Source organism: Erythranthe guttata, chromosome 12, assembly GCF_056151865.1.
Source record: "Erythranthe guttata isolate IM_541 chromosome 12, IM_541, whole genome shotgun sequence".
Taxonomy (NCBI): domain Eukaryota; kingdom Viridiplantae; phylum Streptophyta; class Magnoliopsida; order Lamiales; family Phrymaceae; genus Erythranthe; species Erythranthe guttata.
In genome coordinates this window covers 18,162,301-18,179,395 of record NC_142544.1, presented here as the reverse complement: position 1 = coordinate 18,179,395, position 17,095 = coordinate 18,162,301, and the positions used below count along the sequence as shown (strand labels likewise).

Here is a 17,095-nt window from a genome sequence, read left to right as displayed (position 1 = left end):
GTTAGAAATTAGTAGAGAAAAAATATTAAAAATAAATAATTACAGAAATACCATTAGGGTTTTTTAGGGTTGTCCAGCGTTTCTTTCTTTTATATATAAGATTATTATTATTATTATTATTATTATTAGGGCAATACGGTCACCCCTGAGTTATGGTCAAATTACAAAAACTCTCATCCTGCTTGGGTAATTACAGCCACCCCTCATTTATGTATTATCTTACGAAAGGGCCCCTCCAGAGATAAATTTTAAGATGTTAATTCGGTAAAATCGAACCTAAATTTTCGGTACGCCAGCATTTCATACTGGTTACCTAACTAAATATACGATTTGGTTCGGTAAATAACCGATTACATAAATTTTATGTAAAAATATTTTAAAAAATTGTGTAACTGTAATTACCCAAACAAGAAGGGATTTTCGTAATTTAGTCATACTTTAGGGGTGGCCGTAATTTGCCCTTATTATTGTTATTATTTATCATTATGAGGTAATAAAGACATGGCTCGACTTTATTGCAACTCTACCACTTGCCACTAGTATGTATGTATATATAATTGTGTGTGTGTGTGTGTGTGTGAAATATATATATATAGAGTAGTACCACAAAATTGGGGACAATCTTTAAAGACATATTTTGTGCCTTGAAATCTTACTTCTAAGATCCGTGCGGGTATTTATCACATGTAGCCTGGCGTATATGCCATGTATGTATGTGTGTATGTAGGGTAATTAGATGTTAATTATTTATATTGTGTGAATTTCAACCGCATATTTGTACATAGTTATTATACAAACGCAGACACCGATGTATGTGTGTTTAATGTATGTTTATTAATTCAGATCTAGGATTGAAATTCACCAGACGTAGCATTTAACAGACACTAAGAAAATGAGTGATGTAAATTTCAGAAGGTGGTACAATAATGTTATAATGAGTTACTTTATTTCCAAATTTCTTGTAACAAATGTGTAACATATGAGTGGGAGAGTAGATTTGACATGGGTTGAGCTTTTTTTTTTGATAAATAAAGAAAATATATTAAGCACCAAAATCGAAAGAGTCTACGAGGGGAAATCCCGTGTCACAAAAGCAAGAAATAGGAATACAATTAATAGATTTGACATGGGTTGTGAGCTTTGCTATTATTATATTGTGCTAGGTGAATTATTATAAATGAGGTATATACGAGGTTTTTCACATTAGGGTTTCTTAAACAACAATTTTTTTTGAAAATAATTACGATTTAAAAAAAAAATTAAAAAAAAAAAAGGAAATAAAATGAAATGGTGAAGAACAAGAATGAAAAAATAGATTGATAGTGCCTGTCAACAACCTCACATGCAAATTATCAAACTAAACGACGGCCCACCAGACTCAACACTTGCAATAGAATGAATTAGTGTTTTGAAATTATGAATTATTTTGGACAATTTACTTATTGTTTAAAATATCCTCATATGAGAAATTAATATTTTTTTATTTTTATCCAATTCGACGCGTAAATATGCAAAATATATTAAATTAAGAAAAAATTGTTCGTTCAGTAAATAATAATATAGATCAAATAATAATATGAATATAATTTAGGGAGCACAGTTAAAATATGATGTGACTAGTCGGGCTTTGCTAAAAAGGTTCAATTGGTCCATTCTATATGAGAAATCCTCCAATTTATGAACCTATAAATATGCGAGTTCAAATCAAATATCTATGGGAGAGTTGGATGCTACGTCTGATTATTTACAACGGTTGAATTTAAACAGTAAATCAGATAATCACTCACTAAGCCCCCAATATCTACGTACAAGTTTTGGTTGGGAGTTGGAATTAATGCAACAAAATAATTTAATTAAAACTACACGAAAGGGCATGCTACTCATTAATCATGTATTAAATTCTAATGACCATTAACTCTACACTAGTAGTTGCAACTAAAATACCAAAGCTACGTACATACATTAATTAATTAATTAATTAATCAATCAATTAATTAATAAATTACTGTTAATCAATCAATCATTTAATTAATTACATTAATCAAAGCTACATGTAACCTTTATGTATCTAAATCTTCATAGAACTGATCCGCAAGAATGGTCTAACGGTTGGAGTAAGTACACTTGTGCCAATTGATTCAAATTTGAATTCTCTTGTCAACAACTTAGTGTGGTTGACGTCTCTCGTATGATTCTACAAACTACTATATGAGAGTGTAAATTTACTCAATGCAGTTATATAATTGGCTGCTAGTTCATTAAAAGAAATCTTCATAGAAAAGAGTGAAGATATGTAAGCCTCGAGGATTAATTAAAAATTGATTTAAAAAAAAAAAAGGAATAAAGTCTTGAAATGTAAAATGCTTCAAAGGTGAGTCTAAAGAGATTAGTTATCACTTATCAAGATCCTTTATCTTTTTAGCTTCCAACTTTCTTAAGGAGTTGAAGAACACTTTCTTCTTTATTTTCTTATTTTTTTTATTATCCTTAATGTTATCATTATTGCCAATACACCCACAAATAAAATTGACCAAATATATATATTATGGACAAAGCCATTGAAAGGCAATAATTCATTGATGGACAATTTAATTTAGATGGGAAAGAAAGTGAATAATAGATAGATAGATAGATACATAGCTTGATATACATATAATATCACTAGTTGTCCAATTAATTAATGATAGCATTGCATAGAAAAATATCATTTAAATTAGGTTTTGGATCTACCAAATGCATCATTAATTAGCATTAGATATATGACTAAGTTTGATGCATCATTATCAATGCCTTAATCACAAAAGAAGTCAAATTCATTCTTGAGTTCCAAATATTGCTTCACCCTATAAATAAAACTTCTCACACACACACACATACAATTATAAAACTCGTAAAATTGCTCGTAGAAGATGGTCTTGTTGGTGGAAAAAAAAACCCACGTACTGTATCTTTTCATTTAAATTTAATAATCCACATTAAATCTATAAATATATACAAACACATACAAATATAAACATGAAGAAAAAAGATTTAGAGAGGGAGAGATTGAGAGAGAGAGGTTTTGTCACATTTTCCTTTAGTGGACGTAATTAATGTATAGAGACATTAAAAGAATGTGTAAACTAGGGAGAGTGTGTGTGTGTGTGTGTGTGTGTGTGTGTCTGTAAGTAGACATTGATTGAGAGCAATAGAAATGAAAATGATGGGATTGGTTGAAAGGATGTGATCTAATTAACTATCAATACTTTGTCGTTTTATCCTCCTTAACTATTGTTGCACACTTTTCATCACTATATTTTCACCCTAGTCTCCATCATTTCTTTATATTTTTCCCCCCTTTCTTGTTTGATTATGAAAAAGCATACACTATTTTGAATGATTTTATGCACATTTAATTTTGTTTGGAATAATCCCATCTTTGATTGTGTGGAAAATTGAACTTTTGTTTTCTCTTGTAGAGTGATATGCCTTGTCAGGCGGATCGAGTAAGAAAATGTGTATTTGAGCTTAGTTCATGTGCAGGTTTTGACTCAGGTGTTCGTGTTCTACTTGATCGGACCATCTACCCACGTGCAAAGATCTACTCTTGTGTTTCCATCCAATCTCCGTTCAGTTTACCTCGAGGTGAGTGATACAACATCGTAGAGTGCAATTAATTACTCGCTTTCAAATAGTTTAATTGTTAGTAATTTATTTCTATTGAAGTTTTGGTGAGAGGTTTTTCTGTTTTTTATAAATTAGGACACATTTATATTTTAAATTCTTAAATTAATAGCATTTATTGCACAAGTAAGTCGTACTAAATTTAATTAAAAAAAATTAAATGATTAATTAATTAGCATTGTGACCGAAGCTATAATGCATTTGACTATTTCGTCATAAAAAATAAAATATATAAATAATCATGTTAATGAAATTTTGGTGGAATAAAGTGTTGATTTGGCACATGATTCAATAATTGTAGTTCTTGAGCCACAAAATGTTTCCTTTCGGTTTTACCTTGGCGGTAAATTCTAAACAGTTAATTCCAGGTTTACTGGTAAAAATGATTGACCAATTATCCGGTAATTCCGCTTTTTATTATCCTTGGGATAATTGTTGTTTCAAAAAAGTAATTATAAATAGGCAAATTACTGCCACCCAAGGAAGTACATTCAAATTACGAAAAAGTCCATCTTAGTTTTGATAATGACAAAATTCCATCAACTATGTCAAATTTGGATTAAAATCTGTTGATTGCGAAACTAAATTGATATATTATTTTGTACTAAAAAATCAAAATATTTTTGGGCTGGTTCAGTAGCCAATTGAATAGTATCATTATTGTTAAGGCCCGTATTAGGCCCATATGCAAGTAAAATGGGCCAAGCCCACTACACCTAGTTTTTCTTCTATTAGAAAAAAACTTAGTTTTGTATTGTTGCTTTCTCGTCCGGATATCCACAGGCGGTGGCACCGACAACCGAGTACACAAAGCACCTTTCACGGAACCTCACACGAAAAAATGGATCTAACGCTCACACGGGACTGAAATCTAGAACTCAAAAGGTTATTCAAATTTGTACGTGTCTTACCACCTCTATCTGAATGGTTTATTATATAGATGGAAAAGTGAGATCGTCTCGAAAATAGAGAGCATTAAGAGTACAACCATCGTCTTAGTCAAACGGATGTGTCGCTGCTAAAAGATGCCAAGGAGAATTCAATGCAGTGATAAGGCGAGTGGAGATAGAGAGAGAACGAGATCAAACATTAGTGTTGGGAATGAGACAGAGTTGAAAGTCAACAGTCAAGTTCAAATGATCATAAATGGCTCTCAAGTGACTTTGTACTCTTTGGGCCGATTGTGTTGGGCCGCCTCAAGTGAAGACCGGGTTAATTGGCTGAATTCTCGATTAATTCAATTTGAAACCAAAATCCAACAATAACTCATTTTACCAACCAAACAAGACCTAAGGAGTTTCTCGAAGAACTCTATTATATGTTTCGTTTACAGGGCCGGTCCTGGGTGATTGGAGGCCCTGGGCAAGACTTAAAATCGAGGCCTTGAATTCCGATTTTTTTTTTTTAAATGTACATATGTGTGTGTATATATATAATATATATGTGTGTGTGTGCGTGTGTGTAAGATATGGATGTATTAAATAAAAATGGGTATTAGAAAAAAGTTTTTTAATTTAACAAAAATAATTTAATTTTGTGAAATAAAAACACATACAGTAGAACCTCGATAAATTAATACCCGATAAATTAATAACTTCGCTTAAATAATAAATTTTCCCGGTCCCGACTCGGGGACAACGTGTTAAACATAATAATTCGCTAAATTTATAAGATAATACACATTCGAAAATTTTAAGAAGGCCCATATAATATATAAATTAATAATGCATAAAAATAATTCTTAAATTACATGGTACAGTACATATTTTATACATCTATGAATTCTTAATGCAATATAATTTAATTGTCGTTTGTTTCTTTTTGAAGTTCACATTACCATCAATCTCGTCCCTAACTTTGCTTAACATGGTTAGAACTTTCGACATAGTCTTGTCATAGCTCTACATATATTGTTCTATAACATTGCTGCTTTAAAGAGCTTTTGTTCGTGAAACGGGCTCTATAGTGCATTGAAATAATGGTAAATGAATAATATACACGTAAAAAAATTAAAAAAATATATATTTATTGAAAATAATAATAATAATAATTTCATAAATTAATAAATTATAAATTAATGTATAAAATAATAATTATTAATTTATCGATAAGTTAATATTTCGCTAAATTAATGGAATTTTGATGGTCCCAACTGTATTAATTTATAGAGGTTTAACTGTATATCATAGAAAAAACAACTAAGTTTAAACTTAGAAACTAACAATAGGGAAATATATAGGAGTGCAAGAAAAATTAAATTAGAGTAAAACAATGTACATGAGAGAGAAATGGTAAGAGGACAAAAGAGATTGGGTGAAAAAAAAAATAGAGAGAGATAAAGGACAAGATGGATTGGGTCAAAAAAATTAATGTAGAAAGTGAGGGTTAAAAAGTTAAGAGATGAAGATAATAGGGGTTGAAAAAAGAAAAAATAAAAATAATTATAAAATAATAACAAAAATATATATTTTTTGGGCCCCATTGAAAAGTGGGCCCTGGGCCTGGGCCCTGGGCCTGGGCCCTGCTCGCCCTGGGCCAGGGCCGGCCCTGTTCGTTTATTGACATGGATGTTTAATTCTGCATATCATGTTTATGCTGTTCTCTTAACAAGGGATATTCCACTGGGGTCACCACCCCATTCTTCAAACACTACAAGCATATTCCCACTCTCTTTCAGCCACGAACGAGGCACGTGATACCTATATCAATATTCAAATAACACAAATCATTAAATAAATACTATGTAAAAGAAAAATGAAAAAAAAAAACACTGACCATCTCTGAGAAGGCTGGCCACAACCAGTCAAGCATTTAGTTTCGGTGAAAGTTCCGGCATAATTACAGTCGTCATTACATTTGCCTTTAACTGTGTATCCAGGCCAATGTCTTCCTATGCTTTCCCCGTTTATCCATATTTCACCTTTTGTCATACCCAACATATCTATACCCAACGAATCGTTCCCCGTCGGTGCATCAAACCTTGTCTGAAAATACCACAACATATGTTGCAAAATTAAAACGACCAAAAATATTACTAATACATTAGTTTATAACTAAATTTTACGTTAAAACTTTACCTTGTACCATGTTAGAGGTGTTTTCTTAGCTAAGAGGGACCCTTCGACCCATTGAACTGAAGAACTTCCTGCGATACTATCGAGTTTGAGCGATTCCCCTTTCGTGCCAACTTTGTAAGTCCAGGTTTGCTTGGTTAAATCTGCTGTACCCTCGTTGAGACCGCTTAAAGTGACGGGCCCAAGAACTCCGGCATTCCATGTTTCGTAGTGCAAGCCTACATTCTGAGATGAAATTATAAAAAAAATAATTAATGATTGGATAATATCTTAATGCCTAAAAAAAACGGAGGTGAGAGATGTATTAACTGGTAGTCCCACAGCAACACTAAGTAACGAGATTTTGTTAATGCCGGCTCTTAAATTCACTTTGCCATTATACGTCAGTTTTGGATTATCCAGGCTGCCGTATACGGTTCCTATCATGAAATAAGAAATGTATGAGATTCTCTTTTTCATTTTTTGTTTTTTAAACATAATATGCATATGGTTTATGAGCAGAAACGAGATTAAGAATATATTTATATTCGATTTACCTGATAAGCGGCCGTTGATAAAGACATGCAAGACATGTCCTGCAGACATAGCTGTGAGAAGAGGCCATTCTCCACTCTTTAGAAATCCCTCATCAGACGCAATATCAACTCTATCATCAGTCGTAATTTTTGTGTAAAACGATGAAATTAAAAAATATATATATATATATATATATATATATATATATCATTAGTCATTACTGCTATTTGCCTGAAAACTCGAAAAAACTTGCTGGAAATTAAATATACTTACTGAGTGAGATACCATAAGTAATCGGAGGAGTCTCTGGTAACATTTACTTGCTCCCATAAATTTTGCATTGCAAGTGCGTCTTTGTCGTCAGCAGAAGGGGTATTTTCGGTATACGACTGCCAAGAAAATCCACTGCTAACAGTTGTCATCTTAGCCTTTGATCCCTTAAAGCTAATCTGCAGTAATAATAATAGTTGCAAATTAAAATTAATAAACTTCTATAACAACATTAAAAAAGATTGTACTTGCTTTGGCAGTGTTGTAGACTTCAGTTTTGCAATCGGGCAAAATGGAGATCGACCAGGGAGGCAAATCATATTCCATATTCTGAAAGGTCAATTTTGCTGCAAATGTGGGATCGTAATTCGAAAGAAATGCTGCACAAGCGCCCGATTGTGATTTAAAGACATGCACCTAGGCAGACATTAGGTAGAGTTAGCATATATACGTGTGTGTGTGACTGTGTGAGAGAGAGAGAGAGAGAGAGAGAGAGAGAGAGAGAGAGAGAGAGAGAGAGAGAGAGTAATACAGTGTTTTTACCTCTTGATTATTACCGGGCCATGTGACTATCGGATACGAAGAAACTAAAGCTGGTTCACATTGCTTAATCGCTTTGTGTAAATTTGTCAAGTGGGACCATTTTGGCTCATTTGGAAGTCCTAATACATAGTAGATAGATGAATTATATACAAGTGTATTTAAGCTACAACTTTTTGCAATACAAAATCAGAAGATCATATTAAGCTGATTTTCAGGCTAATTACCATATTCATCTAACGGAGCATCAAAATTGTAGCTGGTGGCAATGAATCGACCAGATGTTCGACCAAAGTTGGTTCCTCCATGGTACTATAGAACAATATATAAGTCGTAAAATGTAAGATTTTCTTTATCTGTAAAAACACTCGAGTAAAGTTCTTCCAAAGAACACACCACCAAATAAAATATAAATAAAATAAAAAGGGACGAAAAACAGAATTACCATGTAATAATTGAAGAATGAACCTTTATTTTGGACGAACCTAGCTACTGAGAAAGCTAAATCTTCGGCAGGCCTGTAAGGAATAGCGCCACCAAACTGTGTATACCTAACAAAATTTATCAGACATAATATCATGAAATCGAAGCTGATTGATCACAAGAATCTGACAAAAGAAATTTAATTCTACAGATATAATTTAATTACCAGCCACTCCAGACTTCAGTCCACATTTTCGGTTTATAAGGCTTGTTAGGGGTGAAGCCTTCACAATAGAAACCATTGCATGTATCTATCTGTACTAGCACACAACACAATAAATTAGCATTTCATGTACAGAAGAAGAAAAAAAATGTCGAAATATTTTTTCTCGATCACCTTCAAATAATTGCAAAAATAAGTATTTAAACAAAAAAAAAAATTGAAAAGGGAGAAAATTCAGACCATGGGATCGGGAGCAGTTTCTTGTTTACACATGATCCATGGAACACCAATATCAAGTCCAACAGCCATTTTTGCTGCCCAAGCTGAATAAGCTTTGCCCGGTGCACCAATTTCCCACTCGATTGGACCATATTCGTTTTCTATCTGCAATATTCAAATAAGAAAATTCATCATTAAAAAAAAAACAATTTGCATCATACGGATGGATAAAAAAAACAATATTTCCAATTTCAACCTGTGACATAATTATGGGTCCTCCCTGAGGCTCGAACAAATTTTCCGACTTCATCATGCTGACGATTTTTTCAACGAATCCTTGCATGGCCGCCTTTACGATAGTCCATCAGTAAAATTTTAAAATAATAATTTGAAATTAGGATTTAAATTATAAGCAAACCTTGAAAGGCTGATTGTCTGTTCTGAATTCTATTCCCGGTACATACTTTAGCCAAACCGGGAATCCCCTGCATCAAAACAGAGCGTATTAACAGATCAACACCTTTTTGCCTAAGTTTAACATATTAAGGGATTTAATCTAATTGCTCGTGTGTGTATTACCCGAAATTCCACTCTGCACAAGCGTAGGGCCCAATGCGAAGATTAACATAAAGGCCAGCCTGCTGTACCAGTTTGATGAACTTGATAATATCGAACCGCCCCTCAAAATTATACTGCACAAACATGGGCGAAAATGTAAAACGGATTAATTTGTTGATGATAACAAAACAAATAATCACTAATTACAAGAACTTATGAATTACAGTTCCAGGAGAAGGCTCGTGCCCATCCCAAAACACGTAAGTTTGTATAACATCTAAGCCTCCATTTTTAGCCGTCTGTATAATATCAGGCCACATCTGCAACCACGAAAAACGAGAAGAAAATAAACATTCATTACAACATAGTATTTCCAGACAAGTATTATACTGCAATGGGAAGATTTTTTTTTTTTTAATTCTTTTTTTACCTCAGGAGTGCTTCTTGGATAGTGAATGGAACCTGAAATGAGAATCCTTCGGTTCCCATTAATGATGATCGCTTTGTCATCGTATGTAACAGCGGCCCTAACGGAAGATAGAGAAAATAAGAACAAGACTATCAATCCCAAAATATTGATTCTCAACATTTTTTTTATTTTGTCTTCTTGAAATCACCTCTTTTATTCAAAGCAAACACAAACACACGCACGCACATATATATATACACAACGAAAAAAAAAAAAGGAAGAAAGAAAGAGGGAAAATGAAGCCTCTTCCGTTTATTTCTTGTATTGGAAACAAGATCACACGAAGATGTATATTTTATTTATGAAATGTAGGTTGTCGTTTAAGAAATCCATGAAAAACAACAAAAAAGAAAAAGAAAAAACGAAACGTTTGAATTAAAAGTTGACGGTTATTTGCATGATATATATATAATATTTAGATAGATAGATACGGCACAAGGTAATTAGATAGTTGGTGGTGATAATGATGATGGGCTCTCCATTTCTAAAGGGGAAACTCTACTCTGATCCATTGACATTTATATAAAAACGTATCTTTCGAGCATTCTCTCCTAATCCATGAATTCATTAAATCCTTTTTATTGTCGATAACACGAGGAAATGAGGTGAAATCGTTTAGATTGTGGTTTTCACTCACCACCATTCTAATTTCTAACAATTCATTCATTTCTCGAATTAGTAAACCTTAAAAATACACAGTCTAGGTTTGATTAATTAGTTAGTTATTCAAAATTAGGTAATGGGATTGGAATTGTGAACCGTCCATTTCAATTTCAGAAACGATGTTTACACACACAAATCGTAATATATAATTTTCCAATAGCAATTATTGAGATAAATTAAGAAAAAAGAAAAAAAAAAGGCTGTACATACATACCGGTTAAGAAAGCAATGCGTACAAGAGAGATGTAGATGGAACCCTAGGTTTTGATTGTAAACGCTTTGACGCCACGCGCCACAAAATTGTTGCAGAGATTTCTTCGACCAACAAACAACGAAGACACTTGCTCACAGTCTCACAGATGTAAACAAGACGGAAATTGAATTTAATTTAACGCCGTTAACTAAACCAATTAAGTTAAAAGACGAAATTAGCCATTTAAAAATTGGACAATTTGCTAAATAGCCCCTGAATATAAATACCCTTACAAATCAGGACGACCAAATTTTCGAATTTTGCTAAAAGAAATTTATCCGGTCTTTTTCTCTACCACCTCATCAATTTTCTGTTGCAAACCCTTACGATCTGTTGCACTTCCCCTCTCCGTCTTTGCCATCGTCGAAACTCGTTCATACGCAGTCAAACACGCACACACATGGCCACATAGTGACACACACAGATCACACAATATGCATAGTCGTGTGGAAAACCGTATTCACGCATTTTGTTGGTTCACTGAGTTGAGAGATGATTGCGAACGTGCAAGTATTCTATGATAGATGACCATTGAAAGTAACTAAGTTCTATAAATAAACTCTATTTGTAATACTTAGTCTAAACTCTCTAAGTAAACTACCGAAAGGGACCTTTAGCAAATAGCAAAAAGTCCCGTCCTTAAGTTTCTAAAAAATATTTCTAAGGGACTAGAAGCTAATTTCTCCTTTAAAAATAGATTAATTGTTGATTAAGCTTCCGACAAAGTATGGATCGTGTCATGCAAAAAGGCCCAATTACAGAGATAAAAAAGGCCTAATAATTCCAAGTCATTCCTTTAATGTAACTTGGCTTATTTAAATGGGCTACTTTATCAAACATGTACGAGCATTACCCGGATCCTATTAAATAAAACAAATAATTCTTTTTTTTTTTTTTTTTTACATTTTATTTCAATTGTAGATTTTGTAGTAGACATGACCATCGGTTCGGTTAGAACCGGAACCGAACCAGAGTCAACTGTTTTTGAATCAAATCAGAACCGGAAACATCGGTTCGGTTCTGATTCTCCATTTTTATAACCGTTACCTGCCGGTTAGAACCGGCCTGGTCTAATTTTGTAATAATGTGTATGTTAGCTTATATTAAGAACAACTTTATTATTGACCTGGACAAATATTGAATAATCTAAATTCATATTTGATCCATTTATTTATTTTGAATTACATTATTTTTATGCAAAGAGAGGGAATATATATTTAGTGAATATATATGTCAAATTAAATGGTAATATTGAAATTATTTTTAACTGGCGCGTATGTAGACGGGCCAATCACGCCTAGGTGGTATTTGCAAAAACTTTTTAACTAGCAAAAGTTGTTCGTTATGATGTAATCCGATATTAAGTGTTTATTTTAAAAGGCTGAGGATATTTGCAAAATTCATGGAAAATCAACTCTAAGCAATTTATCACAAGAGAAGTTGTTCCGTAAATGTTTTTCTTATTTCGGCTTAAAACAACTCATTTTTAGACAAGTAGAAGCAAAAGTTGCAACTTATAAAAAAACACGTCAAAAGTGATTTCGAGCAAAAAAAAATTTAAATAAAAAATCATAATCACTTTCCAAGTATTGCAAACACCACCACCTTAATTGGCTCGTTAATCCTGGACAATAGGGGTGCAAGTTGGAACAAATTTTCCAATTTTTGCCGGTTTCGATACGAAAAGTTCCGAATTTGGAACAATTTTTTTCATTCCGACATCCGAAATTCTGATTTCCGAAATTTTCCAATTTTTTTGGATTGGAATTGGAATTATATAAAATAAATTTAGAATTTCCGATTTTCGATCCGATTTAATTCCGAAATTAGTTCCGAAAAATACACCTATAAATAGTAAATATTATATAATACTTATTTTTCGAAAAATACACCTAAGTTTTGTTTTAGGATTTTGACATAATGAATTGTTGTTAGAAGTTTTATTGTATATTATGTTGTTTTTATTTTTATTTATTTTTTTGAACTGAAATTTAGTAGTTATTAGTTTTGCTTTTATCGACGTGGATGCTCATTTTTTTTTCGAAAAACTATGAACATTTTAGAAAATTTCGGCTAAGTTTTGAAATTTTAAAGCCTATGTGATTTCCGATTTTTTTTCCAAAATTCCGAAGTTTCCGGGCCTTTTGGAATTGAAATGAATTTTTAGATTCCGAACATTTTGGAATTGGAATTGAAATTGATTTTTTACTTCCGATTTTTTTTTAAAATTTTCCAAAAAAGCTAATTACGATCCGATCCATCCGACTTTCACCCCTACCAAACAAGTTTCGATCCGAGATTGGATTCAACTCGGGTCGTGGCAATTCATATGTGATACAACACAATGGATGATTGAATTTCTATTTTCATACTCTAATAATTAATTTATTTCCATTTATTTAATTAGTTTCTGCTTGAGAGAGAAAGCGAGAGAGAGAGAGAGCGGGGGTAGGGGCAATTTAGTCATTTCGCGGGGTGGATGTCATTTAGCAGAAAGGCTATGGCCCTTGAGATCTTGAAACAGCAATAAGAAAAGAACCTGTGTTTGGACATACCTCAAAAATCAGACAATGAACACGATAATATTTCCCATCCTGTCCCTATCTCTGTCTCCACCCCATAACATCTACACCACTTACTCTTAACCTTCATACGTAGCCCATCTCTTCATCGTATACTTTTTCTTTTTCTTTTTTAAATTTAAAAAAAAATAAATTATTTATATATCATCATTTTCCATAATATGCATACCACAATTAACTTTAATTTGTTGTTTTTTCCTGATCTTCAATGGATATTTTTTTCTCATATAATTTGTACATTTTCACGGAATTATATATTATACCTTTAATGCCTCGTTTGGTTGTCGAGATAGAATCAGCCAATATATAAGATTAAATAATCTAATGAAACACAATTGTATTGAATAAAAGTTAATTATTTAGTTAACCGTGACTGATCTTTCCAACGTGACTTAAACTTTTGTTTTATACTCGATTAAAGTTGATGTAGTACCAATCAAGGCTTATGTTTCATTTGGATACATAATTTGCTTGACAATTAATTAATTTGATAAAATTAGTTATTATACACGAATAAATATAAAAATAGAATGTTATCAAAGTTTTTTTTTTCTTTTTTTACTTGTAATACATGATTACATTTATTCAACTCAATTATATTTTATAGTGTATTTATATATTTATATATATATATATATATATATATATATATATATATATATATATATATATATATATATATATATATATATATATATATATATATAGAGAGAGAGAGAGAGAGAGAGAGAGAGAGAGAGAGAGAGGATATTTCCTTATTAAAATTTAATTGGAAGTAGATAAGAATGAAGATGCATTTGAAATTTCTTATAAGATAACAGAAAAAAAAACAATATAATTAGGAAAATTGAAATTGGTTGTCATATGAAAGTAGTCCCATGTATTAATTAATTGTTTTGTTTTTCTCTGTGTCAGGAGTACAACATTAATTAATGTCACACCTCACAAGATATATATATATGTATGATCTTGTAATTTTCTTTAATTAAATAATTCGTCAATTATTGAGGCGAAAAATGTAATTTATTTCTCTGTTCTATTCTGGTTTATTTGATTGATGTACGAGATACATTGAAGAATTAATCCCAGATTAATTAATGAATATTTATTGTGTAATATAATAACTAATAATAATAATAATAATAAATAATAATAATAATAATAATAATAAGAAGAAGACAAACAGGAGTCCAAATAATAAGTGATATTCTCATAATTTGTCTCATTGTTACAAGATATTGACATTTTTTGACGAGGTTCTATATTTTGAACTGCGTGCGAAATATAATCTCAATTAAGGGTTTGTTATCGAACTAATAATGTAATTAACAAAATTACGTGTAATCAAAAGGAAAAATAAATATGCTTTCATTGAGAGTTGAACTCAAGACCTCCCGCTTACTAAACGGGTGCTCTAACCAACTGAGCTATGAAAGCTTGATATTCTGATTTTATTTATATATTTTATAACATATATTAGGAAAACGTAGGAGGGGTAAATCTTAAAGCCTTTACCTTTACTTTAAAATCACGTCGGAATTTTGCAATTCGAGATATATTATTTAGCAGATTCCCCGACTGAAATGTTAAATGTCGTTTCAATTTTACTAATTTCGTTTTGACTCCGAACCTGATTTTAACATATTTCTATTTTGATTTTGGCAAAATTCGAAACACGAAAATTGTAGTCCTTTGGGTTAGCTTTCTAATCCAACTTAAATCCGCTAAATTGGATGCCGTGTGACAAAGTTATGCATGAATGAGTTACATTTTGAATTTTAGATACCTCAATACATCAAAGTTGTGGGCAATATCCATTGATTCATGCATATCTTTCTCGTCCGACATCCAATTTTGGTGACTCAAGTTGGATTAGAAAACTAACTCAAAATACTACAAATTCTATTTTTCAGGTTCTGCAAAATTTGGAATTAAAAATGATCAAAATCACTTTTGAAGTCGTAACGGTATTATTAAAGCTCGAACGACATTTATCGCATCTGAATCCCCAATTATAAAAGCTGGCAAATTAGAGATTTTATATTTTAATTAAATGAAATTAAATGTGGTTTATGTTGATTGGGCATATGTAGAGTTTCCAAAATATATGGGCAACAACAGTTTTTCACATAAAATAATTAAAATAGGCCCATCCACTCTGATTGGTTGTGGGCCTCCAAATTTTCTGAGATCCCTCACTGATAACGAAACGACGACGGACCTTTATATTGTACTGCCACTTTCTCTAACTAATTTTACATATATATATATATATATATATATATTCAATTTATGTAGGTTTTGATCACTGGCAAGATAATTTCCAATTTCCGCCGATTTCGAAAAGTAAGAGTTTATGAAGATGATCTTAGAGAGGATGAATTTAACGAGTTTATTTGGCATTTTAGTAATATTCAAGCGACGGATTAATCAAGAAATATTTTTTTGAAAACGAGTTAGGACGATAATGTTTGATTTATTACAAAATTACTGCATGTAAAATTGAAACACGACCACTTAACTATAACTATATATATATATATATATATATATATATATATATATATATATATATATATATATATATATATATATATATATATATATATATATATATAGTTTTTTTAATTATTTAAATGTGGAACCTTGGATTACACAAAAAAAAATAAAAAAATATACAAACTTAATTTCTCCTTTATTATATTGACAGAAGATTTATTTATTTATATATGTAACAGAAGAGCTAAGTCACACATTTTTTATTTGCTGCAATAATTTTGAGTGCAGAAAAAAGCTGCAGGCACAAACATGCATTTCGAGAAGTTACCGTCGACCGACAAGCATTTTTGCGTATTGATTTTGATTTTTTATTTTGCTTTGGAGGGTAAAAAAAATTTAATTGGTTGAAAGCTGAGATAAAACATTGGAAGATGAATAATTGAGGTTTTTAGGACCATTTTTATAAACGTATACGATAAAGACGATCGACTTTAAATGAAAAGTATGTCTTAAAACTAATATAAAATAAATTAAATAAAAAAAAAGGATAATATAGAAGGGTGTGGGGGTGGGGGGCTGTCTTCGTTTCTGTCCTTTGTCTGCAAAGAGAGAGGCATTCAATGCCATTTTGGCAATACTTAGATCTTAATCATGCATATATGTATATATATATATATATATATATATATATATATATATATATATATATATATATATATATATATATATATATATATATATATATATATATATGTGTGTGTGTGTGTGTGTGTGTGTGTGTGTGTGTGTGTATGTTTTTCAAGAATGCAAATGGACTTAATTTGATGCAACCAAAATGCGATTTTCGCGTAACAAGATTATGATCACGCGACATGTAATAATATTATGTTTTTTGAGGATGAAAGAGTTGTATAAATCTCATTTAAATAAATGAAAGTGTAAAAATATCAGTACTATAAGTTCATGCCAAATATATGATATGTATATGGAGTAAAATATGTTTCATTACAAAAAAATATTATTTTTTATACCAGTACTTTACGATTATAATAACTATGAAAAATTTAAAGTAGCCAAATATTAATCATCATACCTCAGTCGAAAAAATAAAAAAAATTACTTAATGAAATACTAAAATGTCAT

General features: G+C 31.3%; 1 protein-coding gene and 1 non-coding gene across 5 annotated transcripts; both read right to left on the bottom strand.

Annotated features, from left to right (window-relative positions):
- Nucleotides 1-6,214: 6,214 nt before the first annotated feature.
- LOC105968112 (beta-galactosidase) lies at nt 6,215-11,008 on the bottom strand. 4 transcript variants are annotated; one of them, XM_012992729.2, is made up of 18 exons: nt 10,833-11,008; nt 9,917-10,013; nt 9,711-9,806; nt 9,508-9,620; nt 9,347-9,413; nt 9,185-9,277; nt 8,950-9,093; nt 8,713-8,801; nt 8,509-8,614; nt 8,291-8,375; nt 8,067-8,185; nt 7,776-7,940; nt 7,527-7,702; nt 7,274-7,383; nt 7,047-7,156; nt 6,741-6,962; nt 6,439-6,647; nt 6,215-6,362 (listed from the first exon to the last, which is right to left on the bottom strand). In XM_012992729.2, exons 3-18 carry the CDS (start codon nt 9,804-9,806, stop codon nt 6,254-6,256), a joined length of 2,013 nt encoding a protein of 670 aa, XP_012848183.2. In that variant the 5' UTR covers nt 9,917-10,013; nt 10,833-11,008; the 3' UTR covers nt 6,215-6,253. The 4 variants fall into 4 exon arrangements, with proteins under 4 accessions (XP_012848183.2, XP_088682324.1, XP_012848181.2 ...); XM_088826198.1 differs by having other exon boundaries at nt 7,047-7,383; XM_012992727.2 differs by lacking the exon at nt 10,833-11,008 and having other exon boundaries at nt 9,917-10,549.
- Nucleotides 11,009-14,816: 3,808 nt separating this feature from the next.
- TRNAT-AGU (transfer RNA threonine (anticodon AGU)) lies at nt 14,817-14,890 on the bottom strand. The gene has a single exon. It is a non-coding gene; the product is annotated as a tRNA-Thr (tRNA).
- Between the last annotated feature and the right edge of the window lie 2,205 nt (nt 14,891-17,095).

Coding starts and splice junctions, on each gene's coding strand:
- LOC105968112 (XM_088826197.1), bottom strand. CDS start 10,075: ATGTTGAGAATCAATATTTTGGGATTGATAGTCTTGTTCTTATTTTCT. Junction 9,621..9,710: donor ACGAGCCTTCTCCTGGAACT/GTAATTCATAAG, acceptor ATGTTTGTGCAG/TATAATTTTGAGGGGCGGTT. Junction 6,963..7,046: donor GTGTTGCTGTGGGACTACCA/GTTAATACATCT, acceptor ATTTCATCTCAG/AATGTAGGCTTGCACTACGA.